The 23,095-nt window shown below is 39.6% G+C and overlaps 2 protein-coding genes across 8 annotated transcripts in view; one reads left to right on the plus strand and one right to left on the minus strand.

Moving 5' to 3' along the window:
* The window catches only part of LOC103125926 (zinc finger protein 709-like), a 221,705-nt gene that overhangs the window by 195,212 nt on the left and 3,398 nt on the right, over positions 1 to 23,095 (plus strand). Inside the window, exons 3-7 of one of the 5 annotated variants that reach the window (XM_060206434.1) lie at positions 3 to 137; positions 246 to 269; positions 1,858 to 1,984; positions 2,153 to 2,210; positions 3,378 to 5,268. The exons of 1 other annotated variant lie outside the window; for it this stretch is intronic. In XM_060206434.1, coding sequence (XP_060062417.1) covers positions 123 to 137; positions 246 to 269; positions 1,858 to 1,984; positions 2,153 to 2,210; positions 3,378 to 4,347 — 1,194 coding nt within the window. In that variant the 5' untranslated portion in view covers positions 3 to 122 and the 3' untranslated portion in view covers positions 4,348 to 5,268. Of the gene's footprint in view, positions 1 to 2; positions 138 to 245; positions 270 to 1,857; positions 1,985 to 2,152; positions 2,211 to 3,377; positions 5,269 to 23,095 lie in introns of those variants that run through there. 3 more of the 5 variants (XM_060206435.1, XM_060206433.1, XR_009553955.1) reach the window with 3 other exon arrangements.
* LOC107523368 (zinc finger protein 709-like) overlaps positions 15,459 to 23,095 on the minus strand; it is a 486,341-nt gene continuing 478,704 nt past the window's right edge. The window contains exons 1-4 of one of the 3 annotated variants that reach the window (XR_009553949.1): positions 22,948 to 23,036; positions 17,701 to 17,835; positions 15,817 to 15,943; positions 15,465 to 15,660 (exon numbers count right to left, since the gene is read on the minus strand). The gene's annotated coding sequence lies outside the window, so the exon portion shown is untranslated. Of the gene's footprint in view, positions 15,661 to 15,816; positions 15,944 to 17,700; positions 17,836 to 22,947; positions 23,037 to 23,095 lie in introns of those variants that run through there. The other 2 variants (XR_009553948.1, XR_009553950.1) reach the window with 2 other exon arrangements.

Below are 23,095 nucleotides of genomic sequence, written 5' to 3' on the forward strand. Positions count from 1 at the left end.
AGGGCCCATACTGTCCAGTGAAGAAGAGGCTGTGCTGCTAGATTTCAAACAGAGTCTCAAGCTAAGGCTGTGATTGATCTTCCATTTTCTGGCCTGAAAGACATTCAGGAAAAGAGGAAGAGATGGCAGTTTCTTGGGTAAGTGACTTGCCCCCCATCAGAGTCTCTTGAATAAGTTGTTCTTTAATTGATACATGTTTAAATTACTTTTTCTGTTTTGATCATGTCTCTTTCTCTTTCTGTCAGGGCACTGATCATACCTGGCTTATGGTGGGTCAAGGAATTGAACCTGGAAGCTGAGAGCCTCAGGCAGAAACTTTATGTTATCTCCTCCACCATCATTTTTTCCCCTTACTCTTTTTTTGTTATGTAATTTTCATTTATAAAATGGAAACACTGACAAGATCATAGGATAAGAGGGGTACAATTCCATACAGTTTCCACTACCAGAATGCCACATGCCATCCCCTCCTCTGATGGTTATGCAGGGGGACATAGCATAATGGTTATGTGAGATGTTTGAATCCACTGCTCCAGAAAGCCATTTTTTCTTTGCATTTTATTTTATAGGAGACACCTACAAGCCTGTTTTACTGCTCATGAAGTATCCCCCGCTCAGGAGGATACCTCAAGCCTAGGTCCTGTTTCATGGTGATATGTACACTTAACCTGGTGCACCACTTCCGCACATCCGATAATAATAAATTTATTGTATAACATTCTTGCAGTTTTAACTTTGTTTTTGAACACTGACTCTACACAGAGAAGCCTAGTGTAGTATGATCACTCTAAATAGTATAATTTCCATGCTTCAATAATGATGTTAATTTTATAAAGAGCTATGTGTGGCTAGAGAGATTTCATTTCTAACAAGATTATCATGTGTTACTTTTTTATCCCATCTTTTTTTTTATCACTGTGGATTCATTATAAATTCATTACACCCAGTGGCCATTTTCTTTCTTATTTATATTTTTGAGTTTTATGTAGGTGAAGAGAATTGAATAAGGAAAGTGAGGTGGAAAGTGAAGTCGAGATATCTCTATCTCTGTGTGTCATAAGAAATTGTTTTCATATTTAATAAATGAAATTAATGTTTATTTTCTTTTAACGAAAAGAACGGAAGGTACTAAGAAGGTACACCAGTCATTGAGTTCTAATTCCCCCGGGACTATAGGTTCAATTCTAGTAAACTTCTACTTCACTCTCCTTATCACATTCTTTTTACCTATATAAACTATCTCTTTAAATAAGGAATAAAATGTCAAAACTGCTCTACCACTCATGAAGAGTGTCCCCCCAAATCCCCAACCCCGTGCATGTGAGAATAAGGATATTGAATCTAGGTCATTTTTTTTTTCAAGATTTTATTTATTTATGAGAAAGATAGGAGGAGAGAGAAAGAACCAGACAACACTCTGACACATGTGCTACCAGGGAAAAAACTCAGGACCTCATACTTGAGAGTCCAAAGTTTGATCACTGGACAACCTCCCGGACCACAAATCTATGTCCTTTTATACGGCAACATGAGCACCCTATCAGTTGTACTCCCACACAGTCCTCTAAGGATTTATCATTAACTAATTACCAAACTATAGAGAGGGAATAGTGAGAATAGGGATATCTCTGTCCCATGAGATGCCAGGGATTGTACTCAGGGCCTGAGTGAAAGAATGTCCCGCATTCTAATCTATGTACCAACCTCTAGACAATGATGAAGAGGTATTTGATGCTCACATCAGCGAAGGCATGTTTGCAGATGAAACAATAATTCACAGACTTCATAAAATAGAGACTGAATGGATAAACTGTTGTCACTCGCATTTTCTCACAGAAAATATTGCATACATTTTAGGGCTCAGTGACCTATGAAGATGTAACTGTGATATTCACTCAAGAGGAGTGGGCATTATTGAATCCTTCAGAGAAGAAACTCTACAGAGATGTGATGTGTGAAAACTTCAGAAACTTTCTTTCAATAGGTAACTATAATTGCCTTAATTTTTCAACCAGAAGACAAATCACTTTTTGTTCAGCAATGTAGCAATGGAGACAGTGTTAAATGAGCAAGGTTTGACCATGAGTTACGATGGATGAAAAGGTCAACTTAATTTTATAATTTCTAATACATTTATATTTTGTAATTTTAGAAAAGATACAAGAACATTCCACCAAAGAGCAGCATAACTTGCCTGGGAGTAAACAAAGGTGAGAGATACATTTACAGTGAAGTGTGATGTACCACCTAAAAAGCTACTGTTTTCAAAAATGTTGTCTCTGTAATTTACTGAGATCTGGTGCCTGCATGGTTTCCCTGTATGTGTAGACTCATGTGTTCTTAATTGTGTGCTCTGATTTAATAATTGCATAGCTCCCCATTGAATACAATGTATTAAGAAAATGAAATTTATAATCACTACAACAAATAGATTAATTTTTCAAATAAGCTCATCAAAAATACTTTATGAATAGGTTATAGAATAGTTGGTTGGACAAGTGACTCAAAGAAGAAGTATTTGATCTATACGACTAAAGTTTTCATTTGAGTCACTGGCAACAAAAGTACCATAATGATGTTCTACATTATCTGTCTTTTATCTACTTCATAGGAAAATCATTCTCACATCTAACAAGTAAACTGAAATTTTAAAAAGGGGACAAAGATGCTTAGTATTTATAAAATATTACACTTGGAAACAATAAGAATATCTTCAATGTATGAATATTTATATTTTTATGAAACTTAGAGAAAAAAATCAATCTTTTCAAAAAAATTTCTACAGAAACCTAAAACTTGCTATTAACAAATACTATTTAAATTAATACATACAAAATATCTGTAAATATATAATTAGTTTTAGCATAATATATTTTATGAAAGTATTTAGAATTCACCAGTTTTAAACATTTATTTACATATTTATGTTCCTTTATGTTCCCCTTGTTGATAGCACCAATTTTTATCTTACTTATTTCTTGGATAGAGACAGCCAGAAATTAAGAGGAAGAGGTAGATAGAGAGTGAGAAAGGCAGAGAGACTCCAGCATTCCTACTTCACCACTTGCAAAGCTTTCCTCCAGCAGTTGGGGATCAGGGTCTTAAATCTAGGTCTTTGAGTATTACATCATGTGTGTTCAGCCTGTTTTGCCACTGCCCAGCCCTTTTTACCAAATTTTAAACTTTATTTTTAACTTGAGATCTTTTAATAATTTTGAATATTTGTGATATATTTCAGTATATGTTTTTAGTCAAATCTATTGTTAATGTCTGATTTTGTGGCTGATTAAGTAAAATAATGTCCTGCATTTTAAAATAGACTCAATTTCAATTTTGTTCATTAAAATGTCGTTAATAAATTATTCATGATTTTACAGGAATACAACTTTGAAAATCTCTGAGGGCAAAAAAAGTCAGAATGGTATAAAATCTCAAGAATGTGAAGTATACAACAAATTATTCACTTATTCTAATCATCTTCAGCATCATGAAAGAACTCACAGTGGACAGAAACCCTATGAATGTAAACTATGTAGTAAAACATTCAGTCATTGCAGTAGTCTTCGGAGACATGAAAGAATTCACAGTGGACAGAAACCCTACAAAAGTAAACTATTTAGTAAAGCATTCAGTTATTCCAGTCAGCTTCAGCAACATGAAAGAACTCACAGTGGAGAGAAACCCTATGAATGTAAACTATGTAGTAAAACATTCAGTCATTCCAGTAGTCTTCGGAGACATGAAAGAATTCACAGTGGACAGAAACCCTACAAAAGTAAACTATGTAGTAAAGCATTCAGTTATTCCAGTCAGCTTCAAACAAATGAAAGAATTCACAGTGGTGAGAAACCCTATGAATGTAAACTATGTGGTAAAGCATTCAGTTTTTCCAGTAATCTTTGGAGACATGAAAGGACTCACAGTGGAGAGAAACCCTACAGATGTAAACTATGTAGTAAAACATTCTCTTTTTCCACTAATCTTCGGATACATGAAAGAACTCACAGTGGAGAGAAACCGTACGTATGTAAAATATGTAGTAAAGCATTCAGTTTTTCCAGTAGTCATCACAGACATCAAAAAATTCACAGTGGACAGAAACCCTATGAATGCAAACAGTGTAGTAAAACATTCACTTTTTCCAGTAATCTTCGGATACATGAAAGAACTCACAGTGGAGAGAAACCGTACGTATGTAAACTATGTAGTAAAACATTCACTTTTTCCAGTAATCTTCGAATACATGAAAGAACCCACAGTGGAGAGAAACCCTACGGATGTAAACTATGTAGTAAAACATTCCGTTCTTCCAGTAATCTTCGGACACATGAAAGAACTCACAGTTGAGAGGAACCCTGTATATAAACTGCAGTAAAACATGAAAGAACTCACAGTGGAGAGAAACCCTATGAATGTAAATAGTGTAGTAAAACTCTCAGTTGTTCCCAGTAATCTTCAGACACATGAATAAATTCACAGTGCAGAGAAACCCTGTGAATGCAAACAATGTAATAAAACAGTTGTTCCAGTCCTCTCCAGAGACATGAATGTATTCACACTGGAGTAAAACCGCATGAATGTAAGCAATGTAGTAAAGCATTCATGGGTTATAGTTCTCTTTAATTACATGAAAGAACTTACAGTGGAGAGAAAGAAACCTATGAATGTAAACAGTGTAATCGAACATTCATTCATGCCAGTTTACTTTGGAAACATGAAAGATCTCACAGTGGAGAGAAACCCAAAAACATGGGTTCTCCCTGTCATCTTTGTCAACATGAAATAACTCACAATAAAGAGAAATTTGATGAATGTAAGCAGTGTTGAAAACATTCCGTTATTCTGGCCCTCTGTAGACGTGAATGTATTCACAGTGAAGCAAAACCCTATGAATGTAGTAAAAATTTCAGATGTTCCACTAATTTTCAAACACAAAAATATTCGCAGTGGAAATCAAACTTTTGAGCATAAGCTGTGTACTAAAGATTAGAGAGAGAGATGCAACCTGAGACATGGTGCAGAGGCTAGTTCAACATAATAGTTCTCAGGTGTGAGCTTTTGCACTACGTGGGCCGAAGACATGTTCTGGATTGTTGTCTATTTCTTCATCTTCTGTTAATATATAAGTAAATAGATCTAAATAATTGTAGAAATAACAATTCCATGATATACCAGGGAACCCATACCTCTGAATATTACATAAACGATAGGAATATGAGTATGTACTTTGATTTTTTGTCTTAAGTTCAAATATATGAAATAAATTCACTTTGTACTGAGAATTTACTGATGTTAACAATGAAGGGGCATGATAAAATTGATAATGTTTTTTTCACATATAAAATCACTGGCATTAGAAAAACTACTCCTGGGAATTGGGCAGTAGCACCGTGGGTCATGCTCAAGGACTAACGTAAAATGGGAGGATTGTCATAGAGATCCCAGTTTGAGCCCTCAGCTCCCCACCTGCATGGGAGTCACTTCACAAGTGGTAAATAGAGTTAGAAGGTACTTATATATTTAAAAAAGAATAGCAATTCTTATCCAGTAGACATTTTAGAATGACTTTACAGACCTAGTAAGGAACTTGAGTACCAGGCTAGCATGGGGGTGCCTCTTCCTGGGCGTGTACTCTCTGGGTTTGAGAGAACACGACTGGAGCCAGTCTGGGCTGCTACTCACTAGGTGACATGAGAGAGATGACTTGGGTACAGACTCATGGTGGCGAAGCAATTCGATTCTTTATTATCATGGAGCACAGCCTTTTAAAGGGCAGACCTGGAAGTGTCAAGTCAGAAATAGAAATGGTTAGTATAGGGGTGGAGAAAGGCAAAAGGGACTGGAAAGGTAGAATGTTCCTTAGCAACTGTTGCAAGGGTTTTAACTGCTAGGATTAATAATACCCTGCAGGCAGGGAGGGTCTTGAGACTAGAAGTGATCTGTGATTTACATTTTTTTTTTCTGAAAGGCAGATTGAAAGAGACCACATTTTTAACATGGTGGGGGTGGGCTAAAACCTGTCTCACACATATTAAAAAGTCATACATGGTCAAAATGGGTTATTTGTGCACTTATTTATTTACCACTGCTCAGTGATAGTGGATTGGGAGAAGGAACCTCGAGTCTTAGAGCCTCAGGCTTGAGAGTCTTTTTGCATAACCATTATGCTTTTGCCCCAATTTCCCTGTCTCCCTCTCTCCCTTTCCTCTCTCTCTGAGAGTCACAGCCTAAGAATGTGAGCCCTTGGAGAGGTGTACATTTTAGCTTCTGAAGGTCATCACACAGACAGACAAACCTTCACTCTCCCTGATAGATTTGGAGAGCAAATGCTTCTCATCTTCATATAAGAAACAGAAGTGCAGTTTCCAGAACTCCATCCCATCAGTCCACAAGGAAATTCTCATGCACTCCTTTTGAAAGGAAAAAAGTTCCTGGTTTTCATTGTTTTTTCAACAACATTCTCTCTTAATGTATTCATTTATTTTACTTTTATTTATTTTATTTATTTCATCTGTGGGGTTTCATAGTGTAGTAGTCAGAAATGAGAGGAAGTACCTGGGGGAACAAAGACATTGTTGAACCAGGCAAGAACACCTCTGTGACTGGCGGAAGATAATTGCTGCACAATAAACATCTTGGTAACAGATGTGGGTGTAACAGACAGTGAAGGTGGGATTTGGTTGTAAGCTACATCTGTGGGTCTCACACAACCTAATGTGGATGTTCTCAGCTTTCCTGAATAAAGTTTAAAATTCCTGAAAATCATGCTTTCTCCTCAATTCTTTGTTGGGATTATGTGTGTGGGAAAAAAAACCTTCAGATCCAGTTCTCCCAATATGTAGGAAGTGATGAATCTTAGAAGACAAAGCGAACTTTAATCTGTTCTTGATTCCAGCTAGAATAATTTGCCTGAGATTATCATTACTGCAAAAGGACACAGCACCACAGTGATGAGACAGACACATGCCTTCACCAAGAAAGACACCCACTGTATGACAACACATAATCTGAAAGGGACATTTAAGATAAGGAACTGTCCTCTGGCAAACATCAGGGTGGGATTTTGAACAAGCCCAGCATTACCATCCTGCTATAATCCTGTGTTGACAACACAGGAGTGTGAGAGAAGAAGCCATAGACTATCATCCATGGGACAAGAGCCAGGCATTTTTCAAAGCAGCTCTGCAGCCTTACTGAAAGAAGCATGAGTGGGTGGATGCTCGACTCCTCCAGGAGTCGAGCGGTAGGTAGTGCAGGGAATTAAGCTCATGTGGCACAAAGCACAAGGACCAGCATTACGGATCCGGGTTAGAGCATCTGGCTACCCAACTGGAGGGGGGTTGCTTCACAGGTGGTGAAGCAGGTCTGCAAGTGTCCGCTCTTCTCTCCCCTTCTCAGTCTTCCTCCTCTTCTCTACATTTCTCTTTGTTCTATCCAATAATGATGACATCAATAATAACTACAAAAACAAACAAAATACAAAACAAGGGCAACAAAAGGGAAAATAAATAACATATATAAAAAGAAAGTCAATCTCCAAATTAACTCACCTGAGGTGAAATTCCACAAGGGAAAATCCACCCAGTCCATTAGTAAGTAGTTGAACTAGTGGGAGCTACAAGACATTTGGACTTGTGCCAAACAAGCAAGTCAGGTGTTTCCAGCCCACACCTGACTGCTTGCATGCTAACCACACACTTACAGGCAGTAAGTTACCTCAGTGCCCCCACCACAAAGCTAAGTGAAATACAACATCTTGTGGTCCTGGACATTGCACAGTGGATAAAACATTGGACTCTCCTGCATGGCTGGCCCACCCGCCCTCATGCTATGAAGTCTGGACAGATCCTAGACCACCTGAGACTGCGGGCTCCCTGCCAAAACTGGGCCCCCTGGCCGAGATCTCCAGCTTGGGTCTGAAGACAGACAAGCTAGAACACACAGAGATTCATCCAGAGATCGCAACCTACAATTCCTAGAAGTGGAGCTGCGTGGGAAGCCACCTCCAGATGGTGACCCCCCCTCCAACAACTAAGACAGTACAGATCTAAATTCGTGTTTGAAATGACTTGTCGTTACAACAAAGGTTTCTCTCCTTGTGTATTAAAGACCATGTTTATGTGTGTGTTTAAAGTTTGGTAACATTCACTTTAAGGTTAAAAATGTAACTTTAAGGCTAAATTCTTACCAGGCAAAGTTAAATGAAAAAGGTTTTCAACGTAATTCTCATAAAGATAAAATTAACTTACATTTAAAGTCTGAGGTAAAAATTAGTTAACAATCAATATATTTTAACTAAGTTGGTCTAAACAAAACCTGCGCACACCTAGGGTGTGTCTTGAATGGGTGTAACAAAAGGTTAAATAGACTTTTGATATGTAAAACTCTCGATTACCTTCTCTATTAGAAATGGTAGATTACACACAGGCTATGCTAATGATTCTCATGCCTGAGGTTTTCTTTCCTTAATTCTTATGTCTACCTTTTCACATTCTATTGTTTAAACTTTAAACAACCTTAAAATCATTCTAAAAAAGACTTCTAATTATAATAGAGTTATCAATTGTGATAAACTTCTAACCTGCTACAAGTTTGTTTCATAGTAAGTAAATTGCATCTGTCAAGTTCTCTACAGAAAAGCAGAATTCCGGCAGCAGACCTTCCTCATACAACGTTCCACCCCCTGGCATTCTTCCGTGGACATCTGCTTTCGACTGGCACTCCTATTGGACTCACTGGTCTCAGCCAGCTGCCTTTGGGACTCTAGGCCGTTCCCCACCCCCATGCTATAGAATGCCCATCGAGGCAAGTATGCCACCCAGAGGCAGGAAATTTTTTTAAGCTGATAAAGTCTTGCCTACAGAGGCAAAAAATGGCCCCCTCAGGCCTTCCCTTGGCAGCACACTGGTTCTTGTTGCCCACTTACATGTTTCTCCATGTTTGTGCCAGTTTCTTTTTTTTGAAAATGCCTGTACGATATAGGTTTCTGTTCACCCCACACCCCTGATACTGTGGTCATTTAGTTAAAAAGAAAAGGGGGGATATGTTGGTATTCTTCGTGTTGGTTTGGCCCCCTTCCCCCTACCTCTGAGAGAAATGGTTTGGCCCTTGCTAGTTTTGCGCCAATCTTTCTCCCCGCCCGAGATGCTAAGGATGCGGAGAGTCCCAACAGCAGCCGCGGAAGAAGAATGATTGGGAAGCACATGGTGTGGTGATTTGCCCATTCCTGAATAAAGATTAAACTGCAGCTTCTCAGACCAGCCGTGTGCCCGCGAGTCTCTCTACCGCCGCGAAGCTAGCCCGGCCTGCTGGAGCCTCCAAAACATTAACAACAACTATTAGTGTCATTGTTGTTGGATAGGACATACAGAAATGGAGAGAGGGAAGGGAAGAGAAAGATAGACACCTGCAGACCTGCTTCACTGCTTGTGAAGAAACTCCCCTGCAAGTGGGGAGCCAGGTGCTCAAACCAGGATCCTTACACCAGTCCTTGCACTTTGCACCACCTGCATTTAACCCACTGTGCTACTTCCTGACTCTCTCTCTCTCTTTTTTTTTTAAACCAGAGCAGTGGTGCTGGGGAATTGAACCTGGGACTTCAGACCTCAGGCATGAGAGACTGTTTGCATAACCATTATACTATCTATCCTTGCCCAGTTGTACACTCTTCTTTTTTTTCCTTAGGGATTTGTATTTTTATTTATTCGTTACTTCTTACTTTTACTTGTCTTTTTTAAATTTATTTTTTATTTAAGAAAGAAAAAATTAACAAAACCATAGGGTAGAAGGGATCCAACTCCACACAATTCCCACCACCCACACCACCCAATCTCCATATCCCACCCCCTCCCCTGATACCTTTCCCATTCTCTGTCCCTCTGGGAGCATGGACCCAGGGTCATTGTAGTTTGCAGAAGGTGGAAGGTCTGGCTTCTGTAATTGCTTCCCCGCTGAACATGGACATTGACTGATAAGTCCATACTCCCAGTCTGCCTCTCTCTTTCCCTAGTAGGGTGGGTCTCTGGGGAAGTGAATCTCCAGGGCACATTGGTAGGGTCTTCAGTCCAGGGAAGCCTGGCCGGCATCCTAATGGCATCTGGAACCTGGTGAATTAAAAGAGAGTTAACATACAAAGTCAACAAACCCTGCAGGAGGGTCACCTTACAGGTGATGAAGTTGGTCTGCAGGTGTTGGTATTTCTCTCCCCCTCTCTGTCATCCCCTCCTCTCTCTGTTCTATCCAACAGCAATGACAGCAATAACAACAACAACAATAAACAAACATAAAAACTGCAGGCAAAAATGAAAGAAAGAAAGAATTACCTACAACTCCTGGATGGAAATGTAAACTGAGTGGGTGGGGCTCAGTCTTACTTTTAAAGGACAATGCAGTGCTTATGTCTCATCAGGAACAACAGATTTCTGAGATACAAACTGGGTGAAGAGGTAGCCAAATCATGGAGGACACACCCTGTGTGAATAGTAAGATTCTTTTGTCATCCACATTTTCTTAGGTTTCTCCAGTGAGGCCACACTCATAAGGACATCTCCAGCCCTAGCCCCCTTCTAGACATTCAGATGGTCACTTCTGATGCTAGAAGTCACATATCCATAGTAAGACATCCTCTGTCTCCAAAGTTTATCCTGTTATGTAGAGCCGCTAAATTTATCCTGTTAAGTAGTTCATGTCCCATTCTACCCTTCCATAAACTATGGGCATGTGTCATGTCTGAAGCTGCTGTTTCCCTCACTTATCCTCAAAAAGAAAAAGCTACTTCAGTTTCATGCTGACAAAAGTCAAACCAGATAAGAGTGGGCTGTCCTTTCTCTAAGGTCATCACATCACAGTGTGAACAGAGGTGGTGAAGTAGATGAGCCTAGCCTGTCCCAATCCCCACAGAACATCCACCAGTTCATAATGGATACTCTCAAACTGATTGGGGTCAAAGATGGCCCAAGGCATATGTATAACTCTCCAGTGGATCAGAAATCACCTCAAGGCTCAGAGTGGACAAGCCAACTGTATACCTCAGTAGCTCCTTCAGCATGATCAAGGAGAGATAATTGCCATGAAGGTAGAGGGTACTGAGCTGGGAGCAGTGGATCAGGGCAGACAAGAATGTGGCCAGCTCAGAGTCCAGGACCATACTCAGGCTCAAGTCCAGGAGCTAGAGGGTGGCTGTGCATTGCTCCAACAGGAGCTACAGGGGTTCAAGAGCAGGCAGCACAGTGGTACCTCTGAGACACAGCTCCTTGAGTTGAGTCATGCTTGGGCACTGGGTCACATAGAAGTCAGGCTCTAGTCATGAGTAGTTAGATACAAGAGGGTCTCCAAGAAAGTCACCAGGCATCTGAGGAGGAAAGTCAAGGAAGTCAGTCCTGGGAAACATGGAGGATGCTGGAGGAAGAGGAAGTTCCCCTCAGTCAGAAGCCCTGTCCCCCACACCCAACAACTGCCTCCTGCTGACAAGTACTGTGCTCAGTCCCTGTGCCAACAAGCCCCCATCCCAGCCCCTCAAGTCTCCATACCCTGGGTTACACCAACGCACCTGAGCATCTGGCCCAGGTGGTGTTTCAGAGAGATGGGAGAAGTCACGTAGAGCTGCTGCAGGCTGTGCACCTTGTGAAACTGAGCCATCAACAGGGAGAAGAGCTCCTCCTAGCAGCCGCCCAGATCCTCGGGACTCATGAATAAAGGCAGTCTTAGAATGAAGATGAAGAGTTTCTGAAGGTTTCTCATCTTTCCTTGTTGCAAAATTGTGAGGATGTTGGTGAGCTTGGCAGGACTTGACTTGAGGGGACATCCATCCTCTGGTCTTATTAGATTCCCTGACTCACAAAGCACCCTTCATTCCTCATACTATGGCCTGCTCCCTTATTATCTACATAATCATTGTTTTGCCTAAAAGATCCCCATCCATTCCATTCCTTTGCTCTATCTTCTTTCTAGCCTCAAGACCCTCCCTGCCTGCAGGGTAGTATTATTAATCCTAGCAGTTAAAACCCTTGCAACAATTGCTAAGGAAGTTCCTACCTTTACAGTCCCTTTTTTCCTTTCTCCACCCCTTTATTAGCCATTTCCATTTCTACCTTGTCACTTCCATGTATGCCCTTTAAAGGGCTGTGCTACCTGATCAATAAAGAATTTAATTGCCTCATCACCACGAGTCTGTTCCTAAGTCATCTCTCTCATGTCGCCTAGTGAGTAGCAGTCCAGGCTGCTCCAGTTGTGTTCTCTCCAACACAGAGAGTACACATGCGGGAAGAGGCAACCCCATGCTAGCCTGGCACTCAAGTTCCTTACTAGGTCTGTAAAGTCATTCTAAAATGTCTATGTGGATAAGAATTGTTTCTCTTTTTTAAATAAAGGTTATCTTTTAGAATTTTTTTATTGTTGATATAGTTATTATTACTGTTCTTATTGATGTTGTCAACATTAGATAAGACTGAAAGAAATGGAGAATAGAGAGAGACAGGGGGGGAGAGATAAAAAATAAGCACCTTCTAAATTTCTTCACTACATAGGTTGGGGAGGGTCTCCAGTAAACGGGATTGCTATGGTTACCTAACCTTGGAATGCTCTTTCCTTGCCATCTATGGTCATGCCTGTCCTGCTAATTGTGGAGCTGTCCCAGGAAGTAATGCAGATGCAGAGGTTAAGTAAACATATCTAGGAGGTATGTGAAGGGTGGTCTTGCCAGTGTACATGTCAGGCAGACTTATGGTTAATGGAGTTTTTACAGAAGATGGAGTAGCCTGTTTTTCAAAACCAAGGTCCCTGAGGGGGTGGCTTCCCGCATGCAGGTGGGGAGCTGAGGGCTCAAACTGGGATCCCTATGCCATTCCTTCTATTTTACATCAGTCCTTGAGCTTGACCCAATAGCAACTGCCCAATTCCCAGGAATAGTTTTTCTAATGCCAGTGATTTTATATGTGAAAAAAAAACACTATCAATTTTATCATGCCCATTTATTGTTGAAATCAGTAAATTATCAGTACAAAGTGAATTTATTTCACATATTAGAATTTAAGACAAAGAATCAAAGTACGTACTCATATTCCTTACATTTAAGGAATATTCAGAGGTATGGGTTCCCTGGAGTATGATGAAACTGTGATTTCTACAATTATTAAGATCTATTTACTTATATATTAACAGAAGATGGAGAAATAGACAATAATCCAGAACATGTCTTGAGCCCATGTAGTGCAAAAGCTCACACCTGAGAACTATTATATTGAACAATTAGCCTCTGCACCATGTCTCAGGTTGCATCTCTCTCTCTAATCTTTGGTACACAACTTATGCTCAAAAGTTTTATTTCCACTGTGAATATTTTTATGTGTTTGAAAGTTAATGGAACATCTGAAACTTTTACTACATTCACAGGGTTTTCCTTCACTGTGAATTCTTTCATGTCTGCAAAGAGGGTCAGAATAACGGAATGTTTTCAACACTGCTCACATTCATCAAATTTCTCTTTATTGTGATTTATTTCATGTTGACAAAGAACAGGGAGAATCCATGTTTTTGGGTTTCTCTCCACTGTGAGATCTTTCATGTCTCCAAAGTAAACTGGCATGAATGAATGTTTGATTACATTGTTTACATTCATAGGCTTCTTTCTCTCCACTGTAAGTTCTTTCATGTAACTAAAGAGAACTATAACCCATGAATGCTTTACTACATTGTTTACATTCATTGGGTTACACTCCAGTTTGAATTTTTTCATATATCTGGAGAGGATTGAAACAACTGAATGTTTTACTACATTGTTTACATTCATAGGGTTTCTTTCCACTGTGAACTTTTTCATGTGTCTGAAGATTACTGGGAACAACTGAGAGTTTTACTACACTATTTACATTCATAGGGTTTCTCTCCACTGTGAGTTCTTTCATGTTTCTGAAGATTACTAGATTGCCTGAATGTTTTACTACATAGTTTACATTCATAGGTTTTCTCTCCACTGTGAATTTTTTGATGTGTCCGAAGATGACTGGATTGTCTGAATGTTTTACAGCACTGTTTACATACATAGGGTTTCTCTCCACTGTGAATTCTTTCATGTTTCTGGAGGTTATTGGGAAAATGGATTGTTTTACTATATAGTTTACATTCATAGGGTTTCTCTCCACTGTGAATTCTTTGATGTATCTGTAGATGACTGGAACGACAGAATGTTTTACTACATAGTTTACATTCATAGGGTTTCTCACCACTGTGAATTCTTTGATGTAGCTGAAGATGACTGGAACAACTGAATGTTTTACTACATAGTTTACATTCGTAGGGTTTCTCTCCACTGTGAGTTCTTTCATGTTGCTGATGATGATTAGAATAAGTGAATAATTTGTTTTATACTTCACATTCTTGAGATTTTCTACCACTCTGACTTTTTTTGCCCTCAGACATTCTCATAGTTGTATTCCTGTAAAATTATGAATAATTTATTAAGGACATTTCAATGAAAAAAATTGAAATTGACTATTTTCAAAATGCAGGACATTATTTTACTTAATAAGCCACAAAATCAGACATTAATAGTAGGTTTGACTAAAAACATATACTGAAAAATACCACAAATATCAAAATTATAAAAAGATCTCAAGTTAAAAATAAAGTTAAAAAATTGGTGAAAAGGCTGGGCAGTGGCACAACAGGCTGAGCACACATGCTGTAATGCTCAAAGACTCAGGTTTGGGACCCTGGTCCCCAACTGCAGGAGGAAAGCTTTGCAAGTGTTGAAGTAGGAATGCTGGAGACTCTCTGCCTTTCTCACTCTCTATTTATCCCTTCCTCTTGATTTCTGGGTGTCTCTATCCAATAAGTAAATAAATAAGATAAAAATTGGTGAAATCAACAAGGAGAACAAAAAGGAACATAAATATGTAAATAAATGTTTAAAAAATTGGTGAAATCTAAATACTTTCATAAAATATATTATGCTAAAACTAATTATATCTTTACAGGTACTTTGTATGTATTAATTGAACTAGTATTTGTTAATAGCAAGTTTTACGATTCTGTTGAAATTTTTTATTGAAAAGATTGATCTTTTCTCTAAGTTTCATAAAAATATAAGTATTCATACATTGAAGATATTCTTATTGTTTCCAAGTGTAATATTTTACAAATACTAAGCATCTTTGCTCCCCTTTTATAATTTAAGTTTACTTGTTAGATGTGAGAATGATTTTCCTATGAATTGGATAAAAGACAGATAATGTAGAACATCATATGGTACTTTTGTTGCCAGTGATTCAAATGATGAGTTTAGTCATATAGATCACATACTTCTTGTTTGAGTCACTTGTTCAACCAACTATTCTATAACCTATTCATGAAGTATTTTTGATCAGCTTATTTGAAAAATTAATCTATTTGTTGTAGTGATTATAAATTTCATTTTCTTAATAAATTATATTCAGAGGGGTGCTATGCAATTATTAAATCAGAGCACACAATCAAGAACCCATGAGTCTACTTACACAGGGAAACCATGCAGGCACCAGATCTCTGTAAATTACAGAGACAGCATTTTTTAAACACAGTAGCTTTTTACGTGGTACATCACACTTCATTGTAAATGTATCTCTCACCTTTGTTTACTCCCAGGCAAATTATGCTGCTCTTTGGTGGAATGTTCTTGTATCTTTTCTAAAATTACAAAGTATAAATGTATTAGAAATTATAAATTTTAATCCATCATGACTCATGGTCAAACCGTGCTCAATTAACAGTGTCTCCATTGCTACATTGCTGAACAAAAAGTGATTTGTCTTCTGGTTGAAAAATTAAGGCAATTATAGTTACCTATTGAAAGAAAGTTTCTGAAGTTTTCACACATCACATCTCTGTAGAGTTTCTTCTCTGAAGGATTCAATAGTGCCCACTCCTCTTGAGTGAATATCACAGTTACATCTTCATAGGTCACTGAGCCCTAAAATGTATGCAATATTTTCTGTGAGAAAATGCAAGTGACAACAGTTTATCCATTCAGTCTCTATTTTATGAAGTCTGTGAATTATTGTCTCATCTGAAAACATGTCTTTGGTGATGTGAGCATCACATACCTCTTAATCATTGTCTAGAGGTTGGTACATTGATTAGAATGCTGGACATTCTTTCACTCAGGCCCTGAGTACAATCCTTGGCATCACATGTGACAGAGAGATATCCCTATTCTCACTATTCCCTCTCTATAGTTTGGTAATTAGTTAATAATAAATCCTTAGTGGACTGTCTGGGAGTACAGCTGATAGGGTGCTCATGTTGCCATATAAAAGGACATATATTTGTGGTCCGGGAGGTTGTCCAGTGATCAAGCTTTGGACTCTCAAGCATGAGGTCCTGAGTTTTTTCCATGGTAGCACATGTGTCAGAGTGTTGTCTGGTTCTTTCTCTCTCCTCCTATTTTTCTCATAAATAAATAAAATCTTGAGAAAAAGAAAAAGGACCTAGATTCAATATCCTCATTCTCACATAAATGGGAGGCCTGGGGGAGACACTCTTCACAAGTAGTAGAGCAGTTTTGACATTTTCTTCCTTATTTAAAGGGAGAGTTTATATAGGTAAAGAGAGTTGGATTGGAGAGTGAAGTATAAATTAACTAGAATTGAGCCTATAGTCCTGGGGGATTTAGTACTCAACGTCTGGTTTATCTTCTTTGTTAAAAGAAAATAAACATTAATTTCATTTATTAAATATGAAAAACAATTTCATATGACACACAGAGATAGAGATATCTCTACTTCACTTTACACCTCACTTTCCTTATTCAATTCTCTTCACCAACAGAAAACTCAAAAATATAAATAAGAAAGAAAATGGCCACTGGGTATAATGAATTTATAATGAATCCACAGTTATAATAGAAGATGGGATAAAAAAATAGCACATAATGATTATGATAAGCTTGCTAGAAGTGAAGCCTCTCTAGCCACACATAGCTCTTTATAAAATTAACATCATTATTGAAGCATGGAAATTATACTATTTAGAGTTATCATACCACACTACGTTTCTCTGTGTAGAGTCAGTGTCCAAAAACAAAGTTAAAACTGCAAGAATGTTATACAAATAAATTAATTATTATCAGGTGTGCAGCAGTGGTGCACCTGGTTAATTAATTGTGCATATCACCATGAAACAGGACCTAGGCTTGAGGCCTGCTTCCCTCCTGAATGGGGGATACTTAATGAGCAGTAAAACAGGCTTGTAGGTGTCTCCTATCAAATAAAATGCAAAGAAAAAATGGTTTTCTGGAGCAGTGGATTCAAACATCTCACATAACCATTATGCTATGTACCCCTGCATAACCATCAGGGGAGGGGATGGGATGTGGCATTCTGGTAGTAGAAACTGTATGGAATTGTACACCTCTTATACTATAGACATCTCAGTGTTTCCATTTTATGAATAAAAATTACATAATTAAAAAGAGTAAGTGAAAAAATGAGAGTGGAGGAGATAACATAAGATTTCTGACTGAGGCTCTCAGGTTCAAGGTTCAATTCCTTCACCCACCATAAGCCAGGGATGATCAGTGCCCTGACAGAAAGAGAAAGAAAGAGACAAGAGATACAGAAAGTAATATGATGGGCAAAACAGAAAGAGTAAATTAAACATGTATCAATTAAAGAACAACTTATTCAAGAGAAAAAAGAAACAGACTCTGATGGGGGGCAAGTCACTTACCCAAGAAACTGCCATCTCTTCCTCTTTTCCTGAATGTCTTTCAGGCCAGAAAATGGAAGATCAATCACAGCCTTAGCTTGAGACTCTGTTAGAAATCTAGCAGCACAGCCTCCTCTTCACTGGACAGTATGGCCCCTAGATGGAAGATACTGTAGTGAATAAAAGGTACAATACCCTAGATGTTCAATGTAAATGAAGAGATTATGGAAACATTTAGTGAGTTATCCTGCCTATTAGGACCATTACAAAGCCCACAGATTCTACTGACATCTCTTTCCAACTCTTTAATTTTTCTTCAAAAAAAGCATTCACAAAAATCTAGTAAGACGGGAGTTGGGCGGTAGTGCAGCAAGTTAAGCTCACATGGTGCACGTAATCTCACCTAAATACTGCTCAGAGATCTATATTAAAACAGTGACATGAGGAGGTGGCTGGGGTGGATGGAGCCAAGATGGCAGCTTGAAGACTACACCTGGCATAAGCTCTGCAAGGAGGCTGCTTTAAACCTGGGAATTTCAGGTGAGGGTAGGATTTCCAGGCCAGCGGCAGAAAAAGAATGTAGGAGAGCTCTAAGGAACCAAGGAAGAGTCCTATAACCCACCCTTAGGCTGGCAAACAGAGGCTGAAAAGGACAAAGCAAACATGGAGTTGGCCCACGGACTGTGAGTTTGACTCTTTTCTATTGCACTCCAAGAAAGAAACCCACACAAGAGTAATAAGATAGCCAACTACAGGGAAGAGACCACTTAATATAATTTCTTTATCAAAATACCAAATTCAGCAGGAGCCATCTAGAGGAGGGCTTTTCCCAAGCAAAGATTTTTTCTTTTATTTTCTTTTTCTCTCTCTCTTTCTTTTATTTATTTATTTATTTTTGACACAGGCTAGAGCTCAATAATTTATCTGGAAACAGAAACACCTAGAATTGCCAAAACAATCTTGATGAAAGAAAACAAAATTGGTGGCATCACACTCCTAGTTCTCACACTATATTATAAGGCCATCATAATGAAATGGGACTGGTACAGGAATAAAAATAGGTACACAGACCAGTGGAAAAGAATTGAAAGCCCAGAAACAAACCCCCAAACCTATAGTCAGCTAATTTTTTATTAGGTGGCTCAAAGTATTACATGGAGGAAGGAGGCTCTCTTCAATAAATGGTGCTGGGAAACTGGGTTGAAACATGCAGAAGAATAAAATTGAATCACTTTATCTCACTAGAAACAAGTCAACTCCAGTGTGATCAGGGAACTGGATGTTAGGCCAGAAACTATCAAATACTCAGAGGAAAACATAGGTGGAACTCTTTCCCATCTAAACCTCAAGGGCAACTTTGTTGATACAAATCCAATTGCAAAGAAGACTAAACAAAAACAAATCAATGGGACAATACAAAACTGTAGAGCTTCTATATAGCTAAGGAAATCATCACCCAAAGATAGAAACCCAAAGGAAACCATCACCCAAAGGCCCCACAAAGATTTGAAGATAGTCATATGCCATACTGCCGCCGACCACCCAACTGGGGGCTCAGCAGGCCGATCCAGGGAGAATGAGACTTATAGGTGGGAGGTGGATTCGGCGCGACAGACAACACTGAGACACATGAGTTTCAATGCTGCTGCAATCTTTTACTGATATAGAGATTCTTTTTATAATAGCATAACAAAGAAGCATAAATCAAAAGCTGGCCAAGTCAGTTGACCACAAAGTACGCAGGGTACATTTTTTATAAGTAACACAGACAGGAGGGACTGAAGGCATACAACTACCAGCAAAACGAAAGCACAGCCATACTGTTCTTTCATGGGTTATTAACCACATCCCTTTGGTTTCAGACAAAAGTCAATTTATCAGTAAGAACTAAATGCTTTCACTGCTCTCATTTATCCAAAAGGCTATTCTTTCTCCTTCCAAGCACTGGACCTTAATACCCAGAATAGGGGGGGGCACTAGTGGGAACACGGCGTCTTGCTCTGATCCTTATGCCAAGCTCACTTTCCTGTAATCTACCTAAGACAATATGCAGGTGCATTTCAGGGTTGCTATGTAACATGTTTCCTGGGAAAGCTAAAGGACCATTGTCTGTATGATTGAATGTAATATTTCTGAGAATAGTGCTCAGTCCTTGCTCAACCTGGATAGCCAAGTCATTGGGGCTTGAAGTGCTGGGATTTACTGTTGTAAGGGGCTTTTCATCCAGTGGGGTCCCATCTGGAATGTCCAGACTAGACTTGGGGGGTTGCACTGTAAGCGTCTCCGGAGTCTCCTGGACATTCCCTGGGTGGCCTGCATAAAGCATGATAAACAACAACAGTAAGCTTTCAGAAGCGAAACCAAGTCCACCTAGCCATCCAAGGCCTTTCCGCCAACCGGGAGACCCAGGGATCCGTCCACACAAATATCCAGGCTTCTGTCCACCACCTATCTTGGGTACGGTCTTCCGTACAGGAGTTTGTGAGGCCCCTGTCCGGTTCCCTAACCAGGTCACCCGCACTGTTTTGTCACACTGCGGTCGTGGCCTGCCTATCTGGCCAGACAGGTGTGGCACCATACATCAGACAAGAGGCTAGTAACAAAAATATATAAACTATATAAAGAGGTCACCAGACTTAGCAACAAAAAAACAAATGATACATCTAAAAATGGGCAGAGGATCTGAAAAGGATATTTACTACGGAAGAGATCCAAATGGCCAACAGACATATGAAAAATTGCTCCACATCACTGCTTGTTAGAGAAATGTAAATAAAGACAAAGAGATACCATATTGCCGAGCTATACTGCAGGTGCTTCTTCCCAGGCACTAGCGCGTGCTCTCTGGGTTGGAGAGAACTCGACCTGAGCCAACCCAGGCTGCTGTGTGGGAAAGGGATCAGGGACTCGTGTCTTTGGAGAGAGAGACTCTGGGACTCACAGAGTGGGAACACAATGCAATGCTGCCTTTACTGACCTGCCATTTTATATCTCCTGAGGTGGAAGTGGCAGGGTGGAAATAAGGAAGTGACTAGGAGAAGGGGAAGAGTGGAAAAAGAGCAAGAACCAGTGGGGATTAAACAAATACCCTGCATAAAGGGCGGGTCTCAGACCAAAAAAAAGATTATGTAAATAGACCATAGTGTTAAGCAATGCAGGGAACCTGGTGTAATAACCAACACCACATCATCCCCATGAGAAAGTCAGACATCAAAAATGACAGCAGCAACAAACGGTGGAGAGGTTGTGGGGACAACAAAGGATCTCTCTTGTACTGCTGGTGGGAATGTAAACTAATCCAACTCTTGTGGAGAGCAGTCTGAAGAACCCTCACAAGACCAGAAATGGACCATCCTTGTGGACCAGTCATTCCTCTCTTAGGGCTGGACACCTAGTCAGTTACACCCATCCAAAAAGATATGTGTACATCTATGTTCATAACAGCACAATTCATAATAGCCAAAACCTGGAAGCAAACCAGGTGCCCAAGAACTTTCTCAGATGAACAGCTGAGAAAGTTGTGCTATACATACACAATGGAACACTCAGCCATTAAAAATAATGAACTCACCTTCCCAATACATCCTGGATGGTGCTAGAAGGAAATCTGTTAAGTGAAATAAGTCAGAAAGAGAAAGATCCATATTGGATGATGCCATTCATACAAAAGTTGAGAAACTAGAACAGGAATGAGGATACAAAGGAAAAATTGCAGTATTGTACCCAAGTAAGCAATCCATGGGAGTGTTAGGGTAGATTACTAGCTTCACTATAGAGGCATGGGGGTAGGGACACAGACTTTTGGTGCCAGGGATGGTGTTAATATACACTCCTATTAACTTAAAGTCTTATAAATCTCTGAACTATTGGAGGGGTAAAATATATTGAATATCTTAGAATTTGTGATGCATACACCCCAGTTCTGAGTAGACATTCCTTCAATCTAAACACTTAGATTTTCACATTTGTAACCTCATTAAATTTTTAGAGTGGGATTAAATTACTACATTTCTATTAATGACTTGCTCTTTGAAATACTAAATCAGGGTTAGCACAGAGGGTTAAGCAAAAGGACCAGTGGAATGTTCCCAGTTTGAACCCCAGGTCCCCACCTGCAGAGGCATCACTTCACAGGCAGCAAAACAGGTCTGCAGGTGTCTATCTCTCTCTCCCCCTCTCTGTCTTCCCCTTTTTTCCATTTCTCTCTGTCCTACCAAAGATGACATCAATAACAACAACAATAATAACTACGACAATAAAAAACAAGGGCAACAAAATGGAAAATAAATAAGTAAAAAAGAAAGAAATACTACATCATCTATAATCTTAGACCAAGGTGCCTAGAAACAACTGGTCTTCTCAGTATTTAAGATACAGTTATTTGTAAATACCATTAAATGGCATAAATCATAGTAAGGTCTTATATGGTACAGGAAATATATATATATATTTTTTATCCAGAGCAAAGCTCAGCTCTGGCTTATGGTGGTGCTGGGGATTGAACCTGGCAACTTTGGTGCCTCAGGCACAAGAATCTCTTTGCAGAACCATTCTGCTGTCTCCCCAGCCCTGGTACAGTATATCCTAACCATGGGGTCACCAGATAGCCCCATCATCTGGGACTCTAGTCAGGGAATTCTAAGAACCCCACATAGACATGATAGTCCCAGACCTCTAACAGATCACTACTCTCTCCTCAATCACTGGTAATCTCCATCAGGAAGAGCATCATGAAACCTCCTGTGGGTCTCTACAGGACCTTGCCTTCAATTTGGAACAACAATGGTAGGGACTGCCCCACTTTCCAAAGGGAGACTGGGTTAACATATTCTGCTACTCATGGAAAACTTGACCTGAAATGACTGCAGCCTAGAATGTTCCTACATATGACTATGAAATCAAGCTCAGACCTCCAGGGATGCAGAGGTTACACAGGCTCCTGTGCTGAATATGGGCCCCAGATCAGATCAATGGGATTTATTGTTAGTGGGGTACTTATATTTACTATTTATTGCTAGAGAGTAGATAGGATAATGGTTATGCAAAGAGACTCTCTTGCCTGAGGCTCCAAAGTCTCAGATTCAATCCTCTGTACCACCATAAACCAGAGCTGAACAGAACAGATCCTTATTTGTGGAGATACACTCCCCTTTGAAAGCTCATAAATTCCAGGGTTCCCAGGTTCAATCCCCACCCCCAACAGCCCACACAGGGGATGGGTGCTGTGGGGATGGGGTCCCAGGCATCAAGGAGAGCTGGGTAACTTACCTGCTGTGAGGAGGTTTGCTGGCTCCTCTCAACTGGAGGGGCTGGAGCAGCAGGCAGGAGACTTCCCAGAGCTAGAAGATTCTGTTTCTGGAGACAGAAACCTGAGACTTTATACCTGTCTCCAACCACCTCCCCACCCTTTGAATGC

Source organism: Erinaceus europaeus, chromosome 13 (genome assembly GCF_950295315.1).
Source record: "Erinaceus europaeus chromosome 13, mEriEur2.1, whole genome shotgun sequence".
Lineage (NCBI taxonomy): Eukaryota > Metazoa > Chordata > Mammalia > Eulipotyphla > Erinaceidae > Erinaceus > Erinaceus europaeus.